General features: G+C 50.3%; 1 protein-coding gene across 6 annotated transcripts in view; it reads right to left on the bottom strand.

The window, feature by feature from the left end:
- Window positions 1–2,517: 2,517 nt before the first annotated feature.
- The window catches only part of WDFY4 (WDFY family member 4), a 294,231-nt gene continuing 279,956 nt past the window's right edge, over window positions 2,518–16,792 (bottom strand). For 3 of the 6 annotated variants that reach the window (XM_032142065.2, XM_032142095.2, XM_032142057.2), the window contains 7 exons: window positions 16,041–16,225; window positions 14,999–15,157; window positions 10,318–10,497; window positions 8,375–8,557; window positions 7,007–7,091; window positions 3,990–4,101; window positions 2,518–2,953 (listed from right to left, as the gene is read on the bottom strand). In XM_032142065.2, coding sequence (XP_031997956.1) covers window positions 2,887–2,953; window positions 3,990–4,101; window positions 7,007–7,091; window positions 8,375–8,557; window positions 10,318–10,497; window positions 14,999–15,157; window positions 16,041–16,225 — 971 coding nt within the window. In that variant the 3' untranslated portion in view covers window positions 2,518–2,886. Of the gene's footprint in view, window positions 2,954–3,989; window positions 4,102–7,006; window positions 7,092–8,208; window positions 8,301–8,374; window positions 8,558–10,317; window positions 10,498–14,998; window positions 15,158–16,040; window positions 16,226–16,792 lie in introns of those variants that run through there. The other 3 variants (XM_032142075.2, XR_009212844.1, XR_009212843.1) reach the window with 3 other exon arrangements.

The following is a 16,792-nucleotide window of genomic DNA, read 5'->3' as shown; positions in this document are numbered from 1 at the left end:
CTAACCCTGGAGGACCCCACCGGAGCAGCCCAGCATGGAGCCTGCCTCCTGCAGTCTCCCCAGCTCCTCTGTGGGGCATTCTCACCCACAGCCTGTCCCTGCTTCACGGATGCCTCTAAAGCTTCCAGCTTCTGACAACAGCGTTCATGGTTTCACCACAAGCTCCCAAGCTCCTGGCTTCGTCCCCTGACATGTCCTGGGCCCAGGGCATGACATTTAGTTTCCTCTCATTATTCCCACCTCTTCACTCCATTTTGTTTCACCCTGCCCACGGAGGGGCTGCTGCTTGACCCTGCCATCCCAGGACCACCCTTTCTGACACGTCTGCCACCAACTCATTCATTCGTCTATATGTCCGTTTACTCAGCCAACTCTTGTGGGGCACCTTCTGGGAACTGGCATGGGGAATGCAGCTCTGCGGGTGGGCGGCCCACCTCTGCCAGCCTCACTTGCACTCACTCCATCCAGTAACCAGAGTCTAGTCCACAGCCAGGAGCAGCAGCCCCTCCACCTCTCAGCCTCTTCTCTTGTGCCCTTGTCCATTTTCCTTCCCACCCCCAGCCCGACTCACCCTGCACCTTTGCCAATGCAGCCCAGTCTTCCTGCAACCCCGTCCCTCTGTCTCAGCAGGTTCCAGGCCTGACTCCAGGGCCACCTCCTTCAGCCAGTGCCATAGGCGGCTGAATTGTGTCCCTGGAGCGGTTCTATGCTGACATCCTAACCCCCAGTACCTCCAAATGTGACTGTACTTGGAGACAGTTGAAATGGGGTCATATGGGTGGGCCCTAATCCCATATGACTGGCGTCCTAAGTGGAGATGAGGACACAGACGTGCACAGAGGACAGATGAGGTGAGGATGCAGGGAGAAGGTGGTCATCTGCAAACCAAGAGAAAGGCCTCAAAAGAAACCAACCCTGTGACACCTTGATCTTGGACTTCCAGCCTCCAGAACTGTGAAGAAATGAATTTCTGTTTAATATTGTTATGGCAGCCCCACCCAACTGATATAGCTGAATGTCCCCTCTGCCTTCCCTAGGGCCTGAGATGTCCGTTTTAGCCCTTTCACCTCAAGTCACATTTGTTTGTAGACAGCACATCACCAGGATCCCAGCAATAAGACCCAACACTGTCTCCTCATTTCCCCCATGATTTGAGGGGAACAGAAGGCAAAAACACTTAAATGAAGGAATCGAAGACAGCCTTTTGGCCAGCAGACCTTGTCAGCCCTGCGTAATGCTGTGATGTATTTTGAAAAATGCCAGCAGGCTCAGCCTTGATATTTATGACCCTGCTTCTTGGCCTTCCTGGGGAGTGGTGCTCTCTGCTCTTAAATTTATGGTCCTTCAGTGCAGTCCCAGACCAACCAGGGGATTGCAAATGGGCTGTCTGCTAATAGTGTGTGCAGACGGTGTGGGAGGTGGTGTGATCCTTGGCCCTGGGGTCAGACACAAGCGCTTCTCACCCGGGGAGGGGTGCTCTGGACCTGAGAAGGGTCTCCTCCATCTTCTCCTTTGCAAAGCCTCAGCGTTTACAGAGGAATCAGAGTATGCTAACCACCTCTCACCATTTTTGACATGGCTGCACACCAGTTCCACTTTCTTCATATTTATCTTTTAATCAACTTGTTGCCCCCTGGAGGCCGGATGACCCACGGGGCATAAGACATGAAGTGCACGTTCCTGCTGTCCCTAGGCCTGAGCTAAATTAGGTGGGGACCCCCATCAGGGCCTTTGCAGAGTTTGGAGACATGGGGAAGATCAGGATCCCCACCTGGCCCCTAGAAGGGAGATCTCTGAAAGACTAGTTGAAGCTAACAAGCTTAACCTCCCCAAGTCCCTATGTGTCCACCTGAGCTTGACTTTATTAAAAAGGCAGGTGGATTTCCTTTTGAGGAGCTCTGCAAATCTTGGGGTAAGGAGGAGACATTAGAATGAGGGTGATACCTCTGATGCCCAATGACCAATCCCAGAATGACCCAGGCACAAGAAGGTACTGGAATTCTTCAGAGGGGCACGAGTAACTACCCTACCTGCCATACATTTTCAGGTAGAAAACAAAAGTCACACAGCAGTGCAGATTTCTCCAGGAAGAACTGCAGCTCAGAAGCCAAGTGTGGACCGGGGCCCTGGGAAGAGACTGCTGAGCCAGGAGTTGGCTGGAACCCCTGTCTGTTGCAGGTTGTGGAGATGGGGGTGGGAGTATCACCAAGGTGGGTGTATGACCCCAAGCCAACCTCCCTGAGTCCGCCATGGGCAGTACCCACCACCATGTCCTGCGGCTCAGCCACAGAGGCTGGGCCTTCTTCACAGTAGCCCCTCGCTCCTCAGGCCCCTACACTATGGGCAAGACAGGGAAGAGCCAGTGTCAAAGATGGAAGATGGGGAGGGGCTGGATGAGGCTGTGCAGGTGGATGTGCTTCCCTGAAGCCTTCCTGCCTTTCTCAGGACAGAAACACAAATACTTAGAAAGGCAGCATGGTAAGTGAAATAAAGTGGCAGTTTAAAACTCAAGAGCCCTTCTGCATTTAGAACATAGTTGCTTTAATAAAATAAAGACAATACAATAATTTCCAGTAAGTGATCCCATTTTTTTTTCAGTGCAATAGCCCTGAATAAGGTTAGTCATGCGTAATTTTGTGTGCAGCTGGGCATCACCAAGTCACAGTTTCCAGCGTGCTGCTCAGCCCTCCGAATGTGTGTGCTCATCCTTTTCATAGAAGTCCCATCGGCCATGGAGAGGGTTGGGGTGCAGAGCTCTGATTGCCAGAGGCCCTTCCTTGAGAGGTGTGGGGAAGGAGGCCCTGGGGGTTTCCTCTGTAGGCAGAGCTCAGCCCCCAGTCACCTCTGCCGCACTGCTGTGCCAGAGCCTCTGCTGCCTCTCTCTTCCTACCCATCTGCAGACCAGCAGAATATTCTCCCCCTCTCATCACCAACCAGGAGTTTGGTCTGGTTTCTTGGGAAGAGAAAGAAAAGACAAGAATGTTAGAGGGACAGTACGACTTGTCCCCGCCAGCACGTGGGATATTGCAACTCTGGGGCTCTATCCGGGCCCCAGCGGAGCTTGCCCCTGGTCTCGTCTCCCCTGAGGCAGGGAAGGCAGTAGGAGGAATGGAGAAGGTTTCCACCTGGAGGAGGGGAGAGCATTTGAGCTGTGAGGGTGGTGGCTCCCACAGCACTGTGGGGAAGCTCAGGCCCCAGGGAGCAGGACGAGGCCCTGCCCCTCTCCAGCGCCTCCAGGTGAGTCTCCTGTCCCATCAGAGAAATAGCCAGGACCAGGGCAGAACAAATGGCAAGCTCTCTGCAAAAAGTGCGGCTCCGGCCCTACCATCATGCCCACCCCACCTCACTCCATCCCACCCAGCATCTAAAACACTGTACAGTGCCTCCACCAAGGACGCTGGAACAGCCCACGCCATGCCAGTGAGGGAGGGAGGAAGGAAGTCCGGCTCTGCAAGGTCAGCGGCCCCCAAGGCTGCACCTCCCAGTGTGTACAAGGATGTTAATGACAGTAACCACCTCCATGGGTTACTGCGAGTCAAATAACGGGTATGAAGTATCGGGACTGATGCTTGGCTATGCTACAGCAGCTAAGAGCCCTCAGAAGGCACTTTCTGTTAATGAAGGATAATCATCACACCAAATGTTACAGTCAGCAGTGGAACTCAGGGGAAAAGGCTCTCTTTAGGATAAAATTACAAAACAATATACTTATACCTCTTGGATTTCTTAATGAATGTTTGGATATTCAAGAGCAAGACAGCAAGGGCATGTGTGAGTTAAAAACAAAACAAACAACAACAAAACCCTGAAAAACGTTTCCTGGGGCTCTATACGGCCACACGGGCTGCATCCTGTGCTTGGTGGGGGCCCAGTCCTGGAGTGAGGTGGCCTCCTCGGCCAGGTGGCCTGGACTCAGAGCCACTGGGGCTTTCCTAGAGGTGGCTGCAGTGCCCTCTGCTGGAGACCCAGAGAAAAAAGGCCGCGCTTACCTGGACACGGCCAGAGCTGTCACCGCGGGGCTGGTTTTGCTGGGCTTCCCTGTCAAAGCAATGCTAACGTCCAGCTCTCGACTCAAGGCCAGGTTCTTCTCCCACTTGTGGCCTATGTGGAGCATGTGAGAGAAGAGTTAGAACACCAGATCGGCTTCGCACATATAGTGTGCATCTGTACACAGGGCCGCAAACACATACGCACGTATTTATATTTGTGGTCAGCAACTTGTTAAATTGAGGGGGAAATATATTTAATCTTGGCCTGTGCTGTTGCAAAAAGGGCCGTCCCAATTTAATTTGCAGGCGGTGATAGTTACATGTGCTGACGTGCCGCGGTATCCATTGTGTACCAAATTGGATTTGTGTATTATTGCTTTCTAAATTGCATGCCTAGTTCAGCAAAATTGTTCATCAGTGTTTACTGGCTTTATGCTTAATAAGATGCCCCACAATACCTTGCTGCCAGGATGTAATGCAGCCAGTAATTGCCTAGTAAAAATAAATTACATAAAGTCGGCATTATCAACTTATCTTAATCCTCTCACGCCACAACCAATAATTAAATGCTGAGAACATTTTTTCAAAAAATGTAACTCAAAGATTGTTACTTCACTCATTTTAATGGCTGCATTTGGGGACAGACAGTAATTCCTTCAATGTGAAGGGTGAGATGGAGAGACACCAGCTGGGTATGTACCTGTAAGGCCACTCCTTGGACTCAGGGCAGGAGAGATGACACAGCCCCCGCTGTCCTGGGGTGACCACCCATGTGTGCGGACAGGCCATGTGCCAGGAAACGCATGAGGGGTCCAGGTGGGAGAAACCACCTCAAAGCACACTTGTACATTTGTGTACAAGTCTAAACAACAAGCTTCTCCCAAGCGCTTTTTATGTACCAGATTGAGTCCAAATCTTTGAGGCGATTCCTGAAATAAATTGTACTCAGCTGGGTTGGGCCTTGCTGCAAATGGCAAATAAATGAATTCCAAGCAGAAATTAGATTACATCTGCCTGCAAATGCAGTATGCTTAATATCTTCAAAGATCTCCTTTCTTGCCCCTTTAGACATTTGAGGGATATAGTAATATACACGCCAAGAGGACACACATGCAAATATCCACGTGTCATGCCCAATACAGGTCCCTTTCCAACAAAACGGTTTTGAGCAATATAAGAACAACATGCCTTTTTATTAAAGACCTCCAGCAGTTTAGGCTTGTAAATCTGCACATATTTTAGATTTGTTAACTCTAAACTGCAGCCCAACGTGAATATTTGAATATGTCCATGTCATCCTGTCATTTCATGTTAATCCTCCCTTGAACTGTAATCACAATCTTGGCAGTCAATCCAATGGGGTGGCAGTGACTTCGGGTCAGGGCAGACAGAGAGGAATAATGTGGATCTGGGGCTCCCTGTCAATCTAAGACCCCCTTAAGTTTCCTAATGGCATCAGCTGCTGTGTCCAGAGAGAAAAATCTCTTACAGTCTGCAAAAATGACAATAATGGCCTGCAATTGGAGTAGATTCTTGTCTGTGGCTACTATTATTCTGTCATCAGTACTCTACTACTTAGGAGGCACAGGAAGTGTCTCCATTTGACAGAAAACCAGAGAAGTTGCTCTGGCAGAGTTGGGTCTAGAACCTTGTTTCCTGCTTTTTACTCTGCTTCTCATTCACCAGACCCCATGACCAGTGAGTGCAACCTCACCACAACCATCGATCTGAATAGGAACCTGCGAATCCAATGGCACTGCCAGAATCAACTGAATGGCTCTGAGGTGACTCGTTCATCTATTCATTCATCCATCCATCCATCCATCCATCCATCCATCCATCCATCCATCCATCCACCCACCCATCATCCAGCATTCTTTCTCAGACATCCATTTATCAACCATAGGCTTAGCTAATGCTGTTAGCTTACTGGGCCCCAAAAGCTTCAAAAGTGGGCATTTGAGCCCCAAACTAAAATGATGTGCAGTCTCATGCAGGTACACCAGAAAACTGCTTTGTAAGCAGGCTGGGGAACAAGAGCCTTTCCAAGTGGGAGCAGATATGGGAGGGAGTTTGGCCTCTGCTTTCCAAAGATGTGCTGGGTTCCTTAGAATGCACACACTTCTGTCCTTTCACACTGAGACAGGCTGACTCCTTGTGGTGGTCTCCAAGTACTCTAGAGAAACAGGACCCGTGAACTGATGCAGTTTTTGATCTGCATCTTTGTGATGTTATTGATCTCTGTGATGTTATTGCCCTGGCTCAGCCCAGATTGTTGACAAAGGTCCCAACGTGTTGGTTATCTTGAAGGAAGGGACCCTTAATATAGAGCCTAGGACACAGTAGAGGCTGAGCAAATGCCTGTGTGTGCTTGCCTGAAGAAGAATCCACAAATGGGTGACTAAATGAATCAAAGAGGTGTGGACTGTATTTTAGAAACGAACTAATTGCAAATGTCTACTCTTTTGAGAAGGCAGCAGTCAGAAATCTGGGAAATTCTCTCCTATGGATGATCACAGGTTCTGGGATGCAGAGCAAACAGGGAGCTAACGGAAGCACTCAGGATGATAGAATTCTCACTTCATGAAAACATGTTTGACTGTGGGTCCCAGTAAAGATGTCCCAGTTCTGGGCCAGAATCTTTTCTGAAGACTGAGCTGGAGGAGGTAATGATGGGGGCAGGGACTGGACAGCTGTGATGGATGTGATGCGGTAATAGCTTTGATGGGGAGGTTTGCACCTGTGTTCATTATGGAGGGGTTGGTGATGGTGGTTACATGCCAGTGTCTATGGTTAGGTTATTCTGAGGCCGTTGTGGCTGTGATGGCAGTAGATGTGAGGATAGTCTGCTTGCTGGGTGACTTCGGGCAAGTCACTGAACCTCTCTGTCCCTCCCTAAGCCTCCCTAGGCTCTGCAGACCTGGGAGGAGCTGCAGCCCTTGGGCTGAGGTGGAGAGAGGGGAGGTGAGGGGGGAAGGGCAAGGCCAGGACGGCCACATCCCTAGCAGGTCAGGTACCTCTTGGGCTTGGAGGCTGAGCTGAGGGCTCCTCTCCTGCTGGCCGTCCAGGAACAGACATCTTCACATCCTCAGTCTTCCAAACCTGCCCCAAAAGAGCAAATGTCATGGGCTGGGGAGATGATCCTGTCTTTAAGCTTGGAGTGGCCTAGTCCATTTCCTCACACCTAGGGGTCCCCCAGGGAAAGGATGAAGACATAGCCCCCCTTTCACTTCTGATGTTAGTTTATTATCAGGTAAAAGGTTATTTAGGCTTCAGCTTCCTCATGTGGAGGTCTGGCCGATCACAGTTGCACCTTGAATGAGTTTACCCCACCCATGTCTCTAAGTGCATCTCATCTTCCCCCCCACAGCCCTTCACTTGCAGGGATGTGACTCTGCAACCAGTTTATTATCATTTTGCTCAACCAATGCCCTCTTGCCCATAATGCCACCACCTCTAGAGTATTCCCTCACCCCTGGGTGGCTGGGCACCCCCATCTTGTGTCTGGCCCTTGGTGCTAAGCCTGCTGTGGGAGCCCTGAGGCTGACTCACTCAAAATGGCTTCTCACTCCCTGGGTCTGGATTTTATATCACCAAAGGGCAAGGACCAGCCTCCTCTCAAACGCTTCTGTGAGCCCCATGCCAGGCTTAGCACAGCACTGGGCCAGTCCAGGAGCTCAGTGACCACATTGAATGAATGAGCGCTGAGTGCACAGAAGACTGTCACTTATGCTTTGGGCGGGCCCAAGAGAGTAATATACCTGCAGCTCGGCCATCCCAGGCTCCTCTGGCTGACCTACCAATGTGGGCCACACCCCACCAAGCCCAGGCCATCCAAGGATGCCCTGCTTTCTGCAGAGGCCACAGATGAAGTCCTGTGAGGGGACTGCCTGGGTGCCTCAGGCTGCATGGATGGATGGATGGATGGATACATGGATGGATGAGTGGATGGGTGGATAGAGGGATGGATGGGTGGATGGATGGGTGGGTAGATGAGTAGAGAGATAAATGGGTTGGGGGAGATAAATTAGTGGATGGGTAGGCAAGTTTGGTTTGAATTGATGACACAAATATCTCCTTTTAGCATTGGGATATAATATTTTGCATTTAACCATTCAACTTTTATATGTTGTAACTGTTTATTTTAGTGTGCATCTGTGTGTGTGTGCATCTGTGTGTCTGTGTGTGTATTACTATATATATAATTTTATTTATTTACTTTTTCCCTGGAAAGAGCCTTCTCTTTTCCCTTCCTTTGCTGTAGGTACCTGTTCTGGAATGGTCTCAAATGCAACCTGCAGGTTTGGCCCCCTGGAGAAAGTGAGAAGAATGGAGATGAATACGTTTCTTGTGTCATGTCCTCATTCTGCCCAAGACACACCTACCCGGACCATGCCGTCTTGACTCCCGGTGATGATGATCTGGCTTGTGTCCCATGCTGGGCCCTCCATCAGGCAGCAGCAGGTTATGGCTCCTTCTGGGCCCCAGGCTGTGGTGATGCTGGCCAGGGGCTGTCCATTGACATTCCACAGGGACAAGTGTGCTCCCGCACAGGAGACAATGGTGCCCTGTGCAGTGAGAGCTGGCATCACTCTAAGTTGGAGTCACTGCCTGCCCATCAGCCACGCACTCAACTACCCAGTTGGTGCACCCAAGTACCCTCAATCTGTCATGCTCTGAAGACCCCCAAGGTACCCCGAGACTTCTTTCCAGCTGACTTACAGGTCTGCTGTGTTTTCACACAGCTGTGAATTCTTGGTTCTTTTCATATTGCAGTCATGTGCTTGGATACTTCTTTCCTGGCAGAAGGCACCTAGCTCACCCTCAGGCTCCTCCCAGATCCCACTCCCCAGCCACACCCCGACTGCCACAGAAGATCCAGCCTGAAGGGCAGCCCTGGCTTTGGACACACGGCTTACACCTGGTTGGCCAGCCCTGCCCCATAAAGAAGTTTTGGATGCCACCTGCTGGAGGGCAGGGTACAGAGGTTCCAATGACTGCATGTGGCTCATAAGCTTGTGCAATGTCCCTGAAGAGGGAATTTCTGAGGAGAAATTTCCCCATTGTATCTCCTGATGATGCTCACATTTGAGTCTTTCCTCCTCAAGTCCTGTTTATTCTCTAGTGGCCACTGTCACCAAGGCCCTGGGGCCATCCCTTTGAGCCTTGCCCTAATCACAGAAGGGATGTAGGGTGCTCAGTGTCCCTCCACATCCCACTGGGCTGGGATCCATTGTAGAAGTTCCTGAATTGTTAGGGATGGTCTGTCTGAGGCCAGGGACCATGTCTGATACCTCTCTGCCCCACACCCAGCAAGCACAGACTGAAATCAATTGGCTGCAGGACAACTTGTTCTGGTTTCAGGCTTCTCTGGGGTCTAGGGACACAATTCCTGATGGGTTTTATATTCTCTCAGGTGAAGGCTTCATGCCTTCTTCTATACATCAACCCATCCATCCATTCACCCACCATCTACCAATCCATTATCCATTTCGTCCATCTTTCCATCCACCTATTCATCCATTTATCTGCTCATTTATCCATCCATCCATGCATACATTCATTTATCTATCCATCCATCCACTCATCTATCTACCCATCCATCCATCTATCCATTCATCCACCCATGCATCCACTGATCTACCCATCCATCCACCCATCCATTCACACTCCATCTACTCATCTAACATTGAATCCAGTTTTGAATTCAAGCCTACCTGGAGCACCACTTTCAGCAAAAATTGGAACCAGGAAGCTCCTATATAATCCCTCCTCTTTTGAGCCCTCTGCTAATTTTATTTATGCCCTGTGCCCCTTAGGTTTTCTGTGAGCAGATGCAGAAACCTCTGCATCCTCAGGGAACCCCATATCCCATGACAGGGCTTCAGTCTGGGAGAAATTTCACACTGATAAGTCGATCTCCCTCATCTTCCTTAGCCTATGGAAGGACAGGCAGAGAAGCTTGCACGGCCATGAAGACCAAATCTGCCAAGTCAACACTGATTTGAAGGTAAAGACCTAAATGAGTCAGCCACATCCAGCAAAACCCTCACTAAAAGCCAATCTTTCCGCTGCAGCCCCCTGGTGCCCACAGCAAAGCAGACACCTCCCACTGTCCCCACCACCAGAGGGAGGAAAGTAAAGAAGCAGACATTGAAGCTAGACCTGGGTGCTGCATATGAGATCTACAGCGACTGTTCCACACACTTGGGGCCCTCTCAGCATTCTGGGGTGGCCAGAGTTTCTGTATCTCTGGGCTTTCTCTTGAGTGTTGTACCCATGCTACTGTGAAGGTGAGGACATGGACACTGAGAAACAGGAGCCTTACCGAGACGTCACTGATGGCGATGGCTGAGATGCCCTCCCGATGGGTGGGCAGGCGGGTCACATGGGTGAGGTGGTCCAGGTCCCACAGGATACAGGTGCAGTCCTGGGAGCCGCTCACCAGGAGGCTGAAGGTGACTGACGCTGCCAGGCACGTGACAGCCTGTGTGTGTCCATACAAGGCCTGGGGACAGAGACTCACAGGTTAGGAGAGGGACCCTCAATTCAGCTACTTTGGGAAATTCTTCACCCTCCCTATACAGCTGGGCCCTGGATGAGGAAGTGGAGATTCTGAGTGAGTCAGTGATCCCCTAGACTGTTGTCTGTGTGGCTGTGGCTGGGGGTGTGTGCATGTGCGTGTCCATGACTAGCCTCTCCATTTCATTCATCTCCAGGGGTGGAGGCTCTGCTGGGGAGAAACCATTTTTTTACTTATAACCCCACCAGAGACTAGCCACACCTGGATGTTTGTGCTGCCCTACATCTGTCTTGAACCTGGGAGCAGTTCATGTCACGATTTTTTTTTGGTTTTTGAGACGGAGTCTTACTCTGTTGCCTAGGCTGGAGTGCAATGGCATGATCTCAGCTCACGGCAACTTTTGCCTCCCAGGTACAAGCAATTCTTTTGCATCAGCCTCCCAAGTAGCTGGGATTACAGGTGCCTGCCACCACGCCTGGCTAATATTTTTTATTTTTAGTGGAGATGGGGTTTCACCAAGTTAGCCAGGCTGGTCTTGAACTCCTGATCTCAAGTGATCCATCTGCCTTGGCCTCCCAAAGTGCTGGGATTACAGGTGTGAGCCATCACGCCTGGCCATTTCATGTTATGATTAACATACAAAGCACTGTTGGCAAACTGTGGTGCCCACACCAGCAGGCTCAGTAGCAGCAGGTAGCCTGTTAGAATGCAAATTCTTGGGTTCTACCCCAAGTCTCCTGAATCAGAAACGCTGGGGATAGGACCCTGAAGTCTGAATTTTCACAAGCCCTCAGGGGATTCTCACATGTCCGCAACTTTGAGAGCCATCTCGGTAAGGGAACCTCAGAGGCACGTGCACTCTTGAACTAAAATGGGAAGAAGAAAAGCGGAGGTCACATGGTCATGAAAAAGATGGAGCTTTTTGAGTCTGATAGGTCTGGATTCATAGCCACTGGGACACTTAGACTTCCTTGGTCTTGGTCCTCAGGTTTGGCTTGTGTGGGGCCTGGCCTGACTCATGGATGGCTGTGTGTCCAGATCTGGCTGGAGGCCTTGTTCTCTGTGGATACTTTCCCAAGGGGCAGCAGTGGCCCACCACGCATGCTGGTACCCCCTGGCCAACTGCTGCAGGCAATAGTGTGGATTCTATCACCGTCACTCCAGAGGCTGCAGGTCCCAGAGGCTCTGATCTGAGGTCCTCTGCTCACACGTGCTTGTCATCCCCTGGACTCAGCACAGAGGTGGCATTCTGAAGTGTAATTGGCTTGGCTTACCAAGTGGTAAACCTCTACCCTCAGGACAGAGACAATCACTCACTCATTCGAGTCAATGAGGCTAGGAGTCATTTTTCAAAGCTGTCACTTTGCCTGGTCATAGCAATGAAAGGTTCTGCCACAAGCTCCCGTTTGTCCTTAATGGATCCTAACCTGATGCCAACCAGATGGTTCTGGCAAGTTAATGGGTATGACCCACAGAAGAAGATTTGGGTCATCCTAGGAAAATGAAAACTGCCTAAGTGAACAGGAGAAAGCGGAGTAACAGGAACCTTCTGAATCTCTTCCCAGAACGAACTGAGTCTGATGACTCAGTTCTGACTGCAGGGGAAACAGCAATGCCAACGAGTGCAGAGAAGGGAACCCAGGCATAAGGCTCAGGATGTAAAGAGAGGAGCTCTGAGCCCCAATGCCAGCACGTGTTGTGTACTAGTGGAACTAAGTCTGCCTGCTCTTCCCAGGAAATAGTCTGTGTGCCTGGCACTGCCCACTTAGGTCAGGTTGGCTGCCTTCCGACCAGCCTGGAAACTCCAGCACCACAAGGCATCCAACACCTACCATCTGCAAGAGCCGAAGAAATCAAGGAAGAGACAGCAGCTTCAAAGGGGGTTTTGTTTTCTCAGAATAATACTTCTCTAAAAGGCCAATTAAAATAACTCCATTATATCATTTTATACCTAACTATAGTAGCAAAAAATGATAGCAAAAAGAAAACCCCTGAAAATAATTCCCCATGCTGGTTACATTGCCATGAGATGGGTGCTCTGCATTGCTGGTGGTATGATTAAGTCATAGAACTATTTTGGAAAGCACCATGTCACTGCTCATAATTCTCCTCGTTGTAGTTTATCATCAGAAAACAATCAGAAGCAAACAGCAATCCAGATAAGATGTCTTCTGCAGCACTATGTAAAATCGTTAAAACTTGGAAACAACTTAATTGTCTAGTTTTAGAAGAAATGGTTTATTAAACTGTAATGCACTGACATAACAAAACAATTGAAATGCAATTTTATGGAAATGGAATGATATGGAACGATTGAAATGTAAATTATAGAGAATGTAGAAAAATGGAAACAATTGGATAGGCTGGGTGAAAATAGAATAAAATATCTACACAATGATCAGAAAGACATAAATATGTATATCTGGGGATGAGAGTATGCAAAAATGAAAACTTTTATAGGGATGGTAGAGAATTGTTTGTCTTTGAAGTAAATTTAAAATTTCTCTTTAATGTTAGGTATCTTTAAAAATAAAATACTTTTTGAACCACCTATGAGGCTCTTCAGTGATGACTTTCCTGTCCACAGGTCAGGAATGGACCCCTTCACTGAGCAGCCATGGGTCTGGGAATCCGCAAGCCTACATTAGCCTTTACAGGTGAGTGATAAAGTGTTTTATTTTTAGAAAATAAGAGCATGTGGGATTCCTATATCTTTTTTTGTTGATTTGAAAGTAGGAGAAGATGATAAATTACATTTTTATGAGGTCGATATGAGGGTGTTTCTGTGCATTTTCACTGTTAAATGGGAGCTCAGAGGATGGTAGAAAAATCACCGCCCCAGTACCCCAAGGCCAGCCCCAGGGTCAGGAGGAACTGTGTACCGTCCCCAGGGCAAACTGTAAATGGGCAATGGGGATGCTGGGGAGAGAGCACTCCAGTCTTTCATTTCCAGTCCCTTTGTTGAGATCAGGAATCATACCCAGCCCACTGACAACAGCAGTTGGTGAAGGTCACCTGCCTGTCACCTGTACAGCTGCCTCTCAGTGGGTGCGCTGCCCCTGCATATGAGTCAGCACTGCCCTATTCATTCCTATTCCTTCACTTCACATTTGCTGAGTGCCCATGCAGCACCCTCCATGCCCTGCATGGCACCAGGAGACAAGGACATGATCTAGAGTGACAGAAGTGGCTTGAGAACTATCCAGAGAAACCCAGGGTCGGTTTCAGTGAAACATGTTCAGTTTAGTAAATTTGGTCAGTGGTGATTTTTTTTTTTTTGAGATGGAGTCTTGCGCTATCACCCAGGCTGGAGTGCAGTGGTGCAATCTCCGCTCACTGCAAGCTCCGCCTCCCAGGTTCACGTCATTCTCCTGCCTCAGCCTCCTGAGTACATGGGACTACAGGCACCCACCACCACACCCGGCTAATCTGTTGTATTTTTAGTAGAGACAGGGTTTCACCGTGTTAGCCAGGATGGTCTCGATCTCCCGACCTCGTGATCCACCTGCCTCGGCCTCCCAAAGTGCTGGTATTACAGGCGTGAGTGATTTTGTACAGCTTATTTTTGTTTCTGTTACTTTAGGGCTGTGTGGCTAACTAAAAAACAGATGAAAAATGAATTGGATTTTACAGTTGAAAGTGTCCCCTAGTGATATTCTAGGGCAAGTTCCAGAGTATGCAGGGAGAGCGCATGGGGTTTAGAGTTAGACAAACCTAGATTCAAATGCAAGCTGTTCTAAGCCTCAGTTTCCTTGTCTGAAAGTGGAAATAATAGTTCCTTCTTCATGGAAAAAAATTAGTATACAGAAGGGCCTTGGTGCATTTGGAATGTTAAGCAAACGTTAAGTGCCACTGTAATTAGCATTCCTTATGAGGGCTGGTGGTGCACATCTTCAGACTCCTGGCTCATGGCTCCTCCTCCTCCCACCTCAACCACTTCCCTTTGGAAAGTCTTTCATTTGACCTTGGATGCACCACTTAAACTTCTTTGCATCTCATTTTTCCTTCACCAATAAAGTAGGGGTGATCATGGCACCTATTTTACAGGGCTGTCAATAAGCTAAAATGAGGCAATCCATGTAAAAATGTTTGGCATAAAGGCCAACTTGTGGCAAAATGCTCAAAAGATATTATCTGGTGTAAGGAAACTGATTTCACCAGACCTGCTATGTGCATGAAGTGACTGTGCGTGGCCCAGCATCTCTCGCTAAGGTGTGGGCCTCTGTGGAGGCACCTGCCCTATGTACCTGTCAAATGGACCATGGGAATAAAATGATACTCCTGAATGACACTGAGCTGTGGGCCACCCTCTCTGCACCTCACTTTGCTCATTCCCAGCTTCTGAGGGTGGCAGGGCCCTCAGTGAGCACAGTTAGGGTGTGTTCCGGCACCACACCTGCCCAGGTGCCATGCCAGGCAGAGGTTTTGTCCCTACATGAGGTACTGTCCTCACCTGAGGACCGCACCTGCACAAGCTGGACCATACCTGCCGGAGGCGCAAGCCCCTCGGGCGGCCTTTGGTCATGCTGAGCTCCCACACACACACCACAGTGCTGGTCCCAGAGGTGACAATCATTGTTGGGGACGGGCACACGGCGCACAGACAGCGGCCCCAGGCAGCCAGGTTCTCGAATGTCATCAGGATCTGTGGGAGATAAGGGGGATGAGTGCTGCTGTGGAGACAGCAGGGACAGGAGCCCAGGATAGAGTCACGGGGGGATGTGGGCCACTCTGAGTGCCTTGGGAACTGGGGACATGCCATGTTTTCAGGAGCCAGTCCCTGCTGACAAAATCCAGACCATCCCGGGTCCCCACACAGGAGTTCCTCCTCCAGCAGGTGGGAAGAGACAAGTGAGGGATGCTGGGAAGACCCCATGAGAACCAGCAGGGGGTGGCTCAGCTTGGGGGTCAGGAGGGAGGACATGTGGGGCTGAGTTCCATGCCTGCCTCAAGAAGTTGGTGGGGCAAGGCTAGGGAGGGGCTGGGGAGAGCTTGGAGCGTAGGGAATTCATTGTAAGTGATGGGATTAGGGGAGGGGAGCTGGAGTAGGAATGGGGCCTGGGGAAGAGGGCAGGGGCCACATCAAGAAGGCAGAGGTGACTGCATGGCCTACATGGGGGCTGAGAGAACCAGTAGGGAAATAGCTTGCTCCTGCCAGCCCCCTGAATGCTCAGTGTGTGTCTTTTGAGTCTGAATCATGATCAGAACCAGAGGAGCCCCCAGGACTTCCCTCCTACACTCAGTGCCAGTGTGGGTGGGCTCAATGTGGCCATGTGTCCAGCTAGCCTCTGCTCTGGAGGTGACAGTATACACTGCTAACTTGCAAGCCTTGGAAGGAGGGTTTGAGGCCTGGCCCAAGGAGGGCCTTTGCACGGTCACTGAATCCTTTCCCTCCTAGGCTGGCAGCACACCTTGTAGGGAAAGTGGGCGAGGTTGCTTTGGACTCGCTTATCTCTGGGCCATCTCTGCCTCCAGCTGGAGGAAGGCTGAGGTCCTGAGGCTGCCCCTGTTCCCTGCAGCCCGCTCACCTTGTCAGCGCCGTAGCTCCCCAGGCAGCAGCTGAAGTCATCAAAGCCCCAGCTGAAGGTCCTGTTCCAGAGAGGAGGCAGCAGCACTTTGTTCCTCTCTACAGCCAGAATGGTCTTCTCAGTAGAGACAATGTGGCCAATGGCCCCTTTGGGGGACTCTGAGCCTAGAGAAAAGAGGTACATATCTACGTCCCAGTTAGTATGGCGAACTTATGCATGGAAGAACAGCACCCACTACAGCTGGGCCCCCAGGCAGGAGTGACAGGCAGACACACTGGACTGGAACTTACTCATAGAAGGACAGCACACACTGTAGCCAGGCCCCGGGGCAGGAGTCATAGGCAGGCACATTTCCCACCCTCCCTCAGCTCCACTCTTGAAGCCACCCCCAGCCCCAGCTGCAATATGGTTCAGAGCACGGGATTTGGAGCTGCCCAGACCTCATTCCAAGTCTGGTTATGCTGGTGAAGTCATTCCATCTCTTCAGACCCCAGCCTCTTCCCATGGAGTAGAGATAACCATGCCCCTTTCAATGTGTGTCCCCTGGCACAGAGCCTGCTGCAGCTTGTTGACTCAAAACACTGAGGCCAGCCTAGTTTCTGAGACTGTGCACACCACACCCACCACTTAGGGGCATTTCCTTCCTCCTGGTAGGGGCCACTCCCTTTCTTGCCCTGTGCTGGGTGAAGTGGGAGAACCACCCTCTTCCTGACCCTACCACCCAGGAGGAACAGAGGGAGCAGGATACGGGA

Source organism: Hylobates moloch, unplaced genomic scaffold (genome assembly GCF_009828535.3).
Source record: "Hylobates moloch isolate HMO894 unplaced genomic scaffold, HMol_V3 SCAFFOLD_3, whole genome shotgun sequence".
NCBI classification, from domain to species: Eukaryota; Metazoa; Chordata; class Mammalia; order Primates; family Hylobatidae; genus Hylobates; species Hylobates moloch.
Note: the sequence above shows the minus strand (reverse complement) of the source record. Positions and strands in the feature narration are given on the sequence as shown.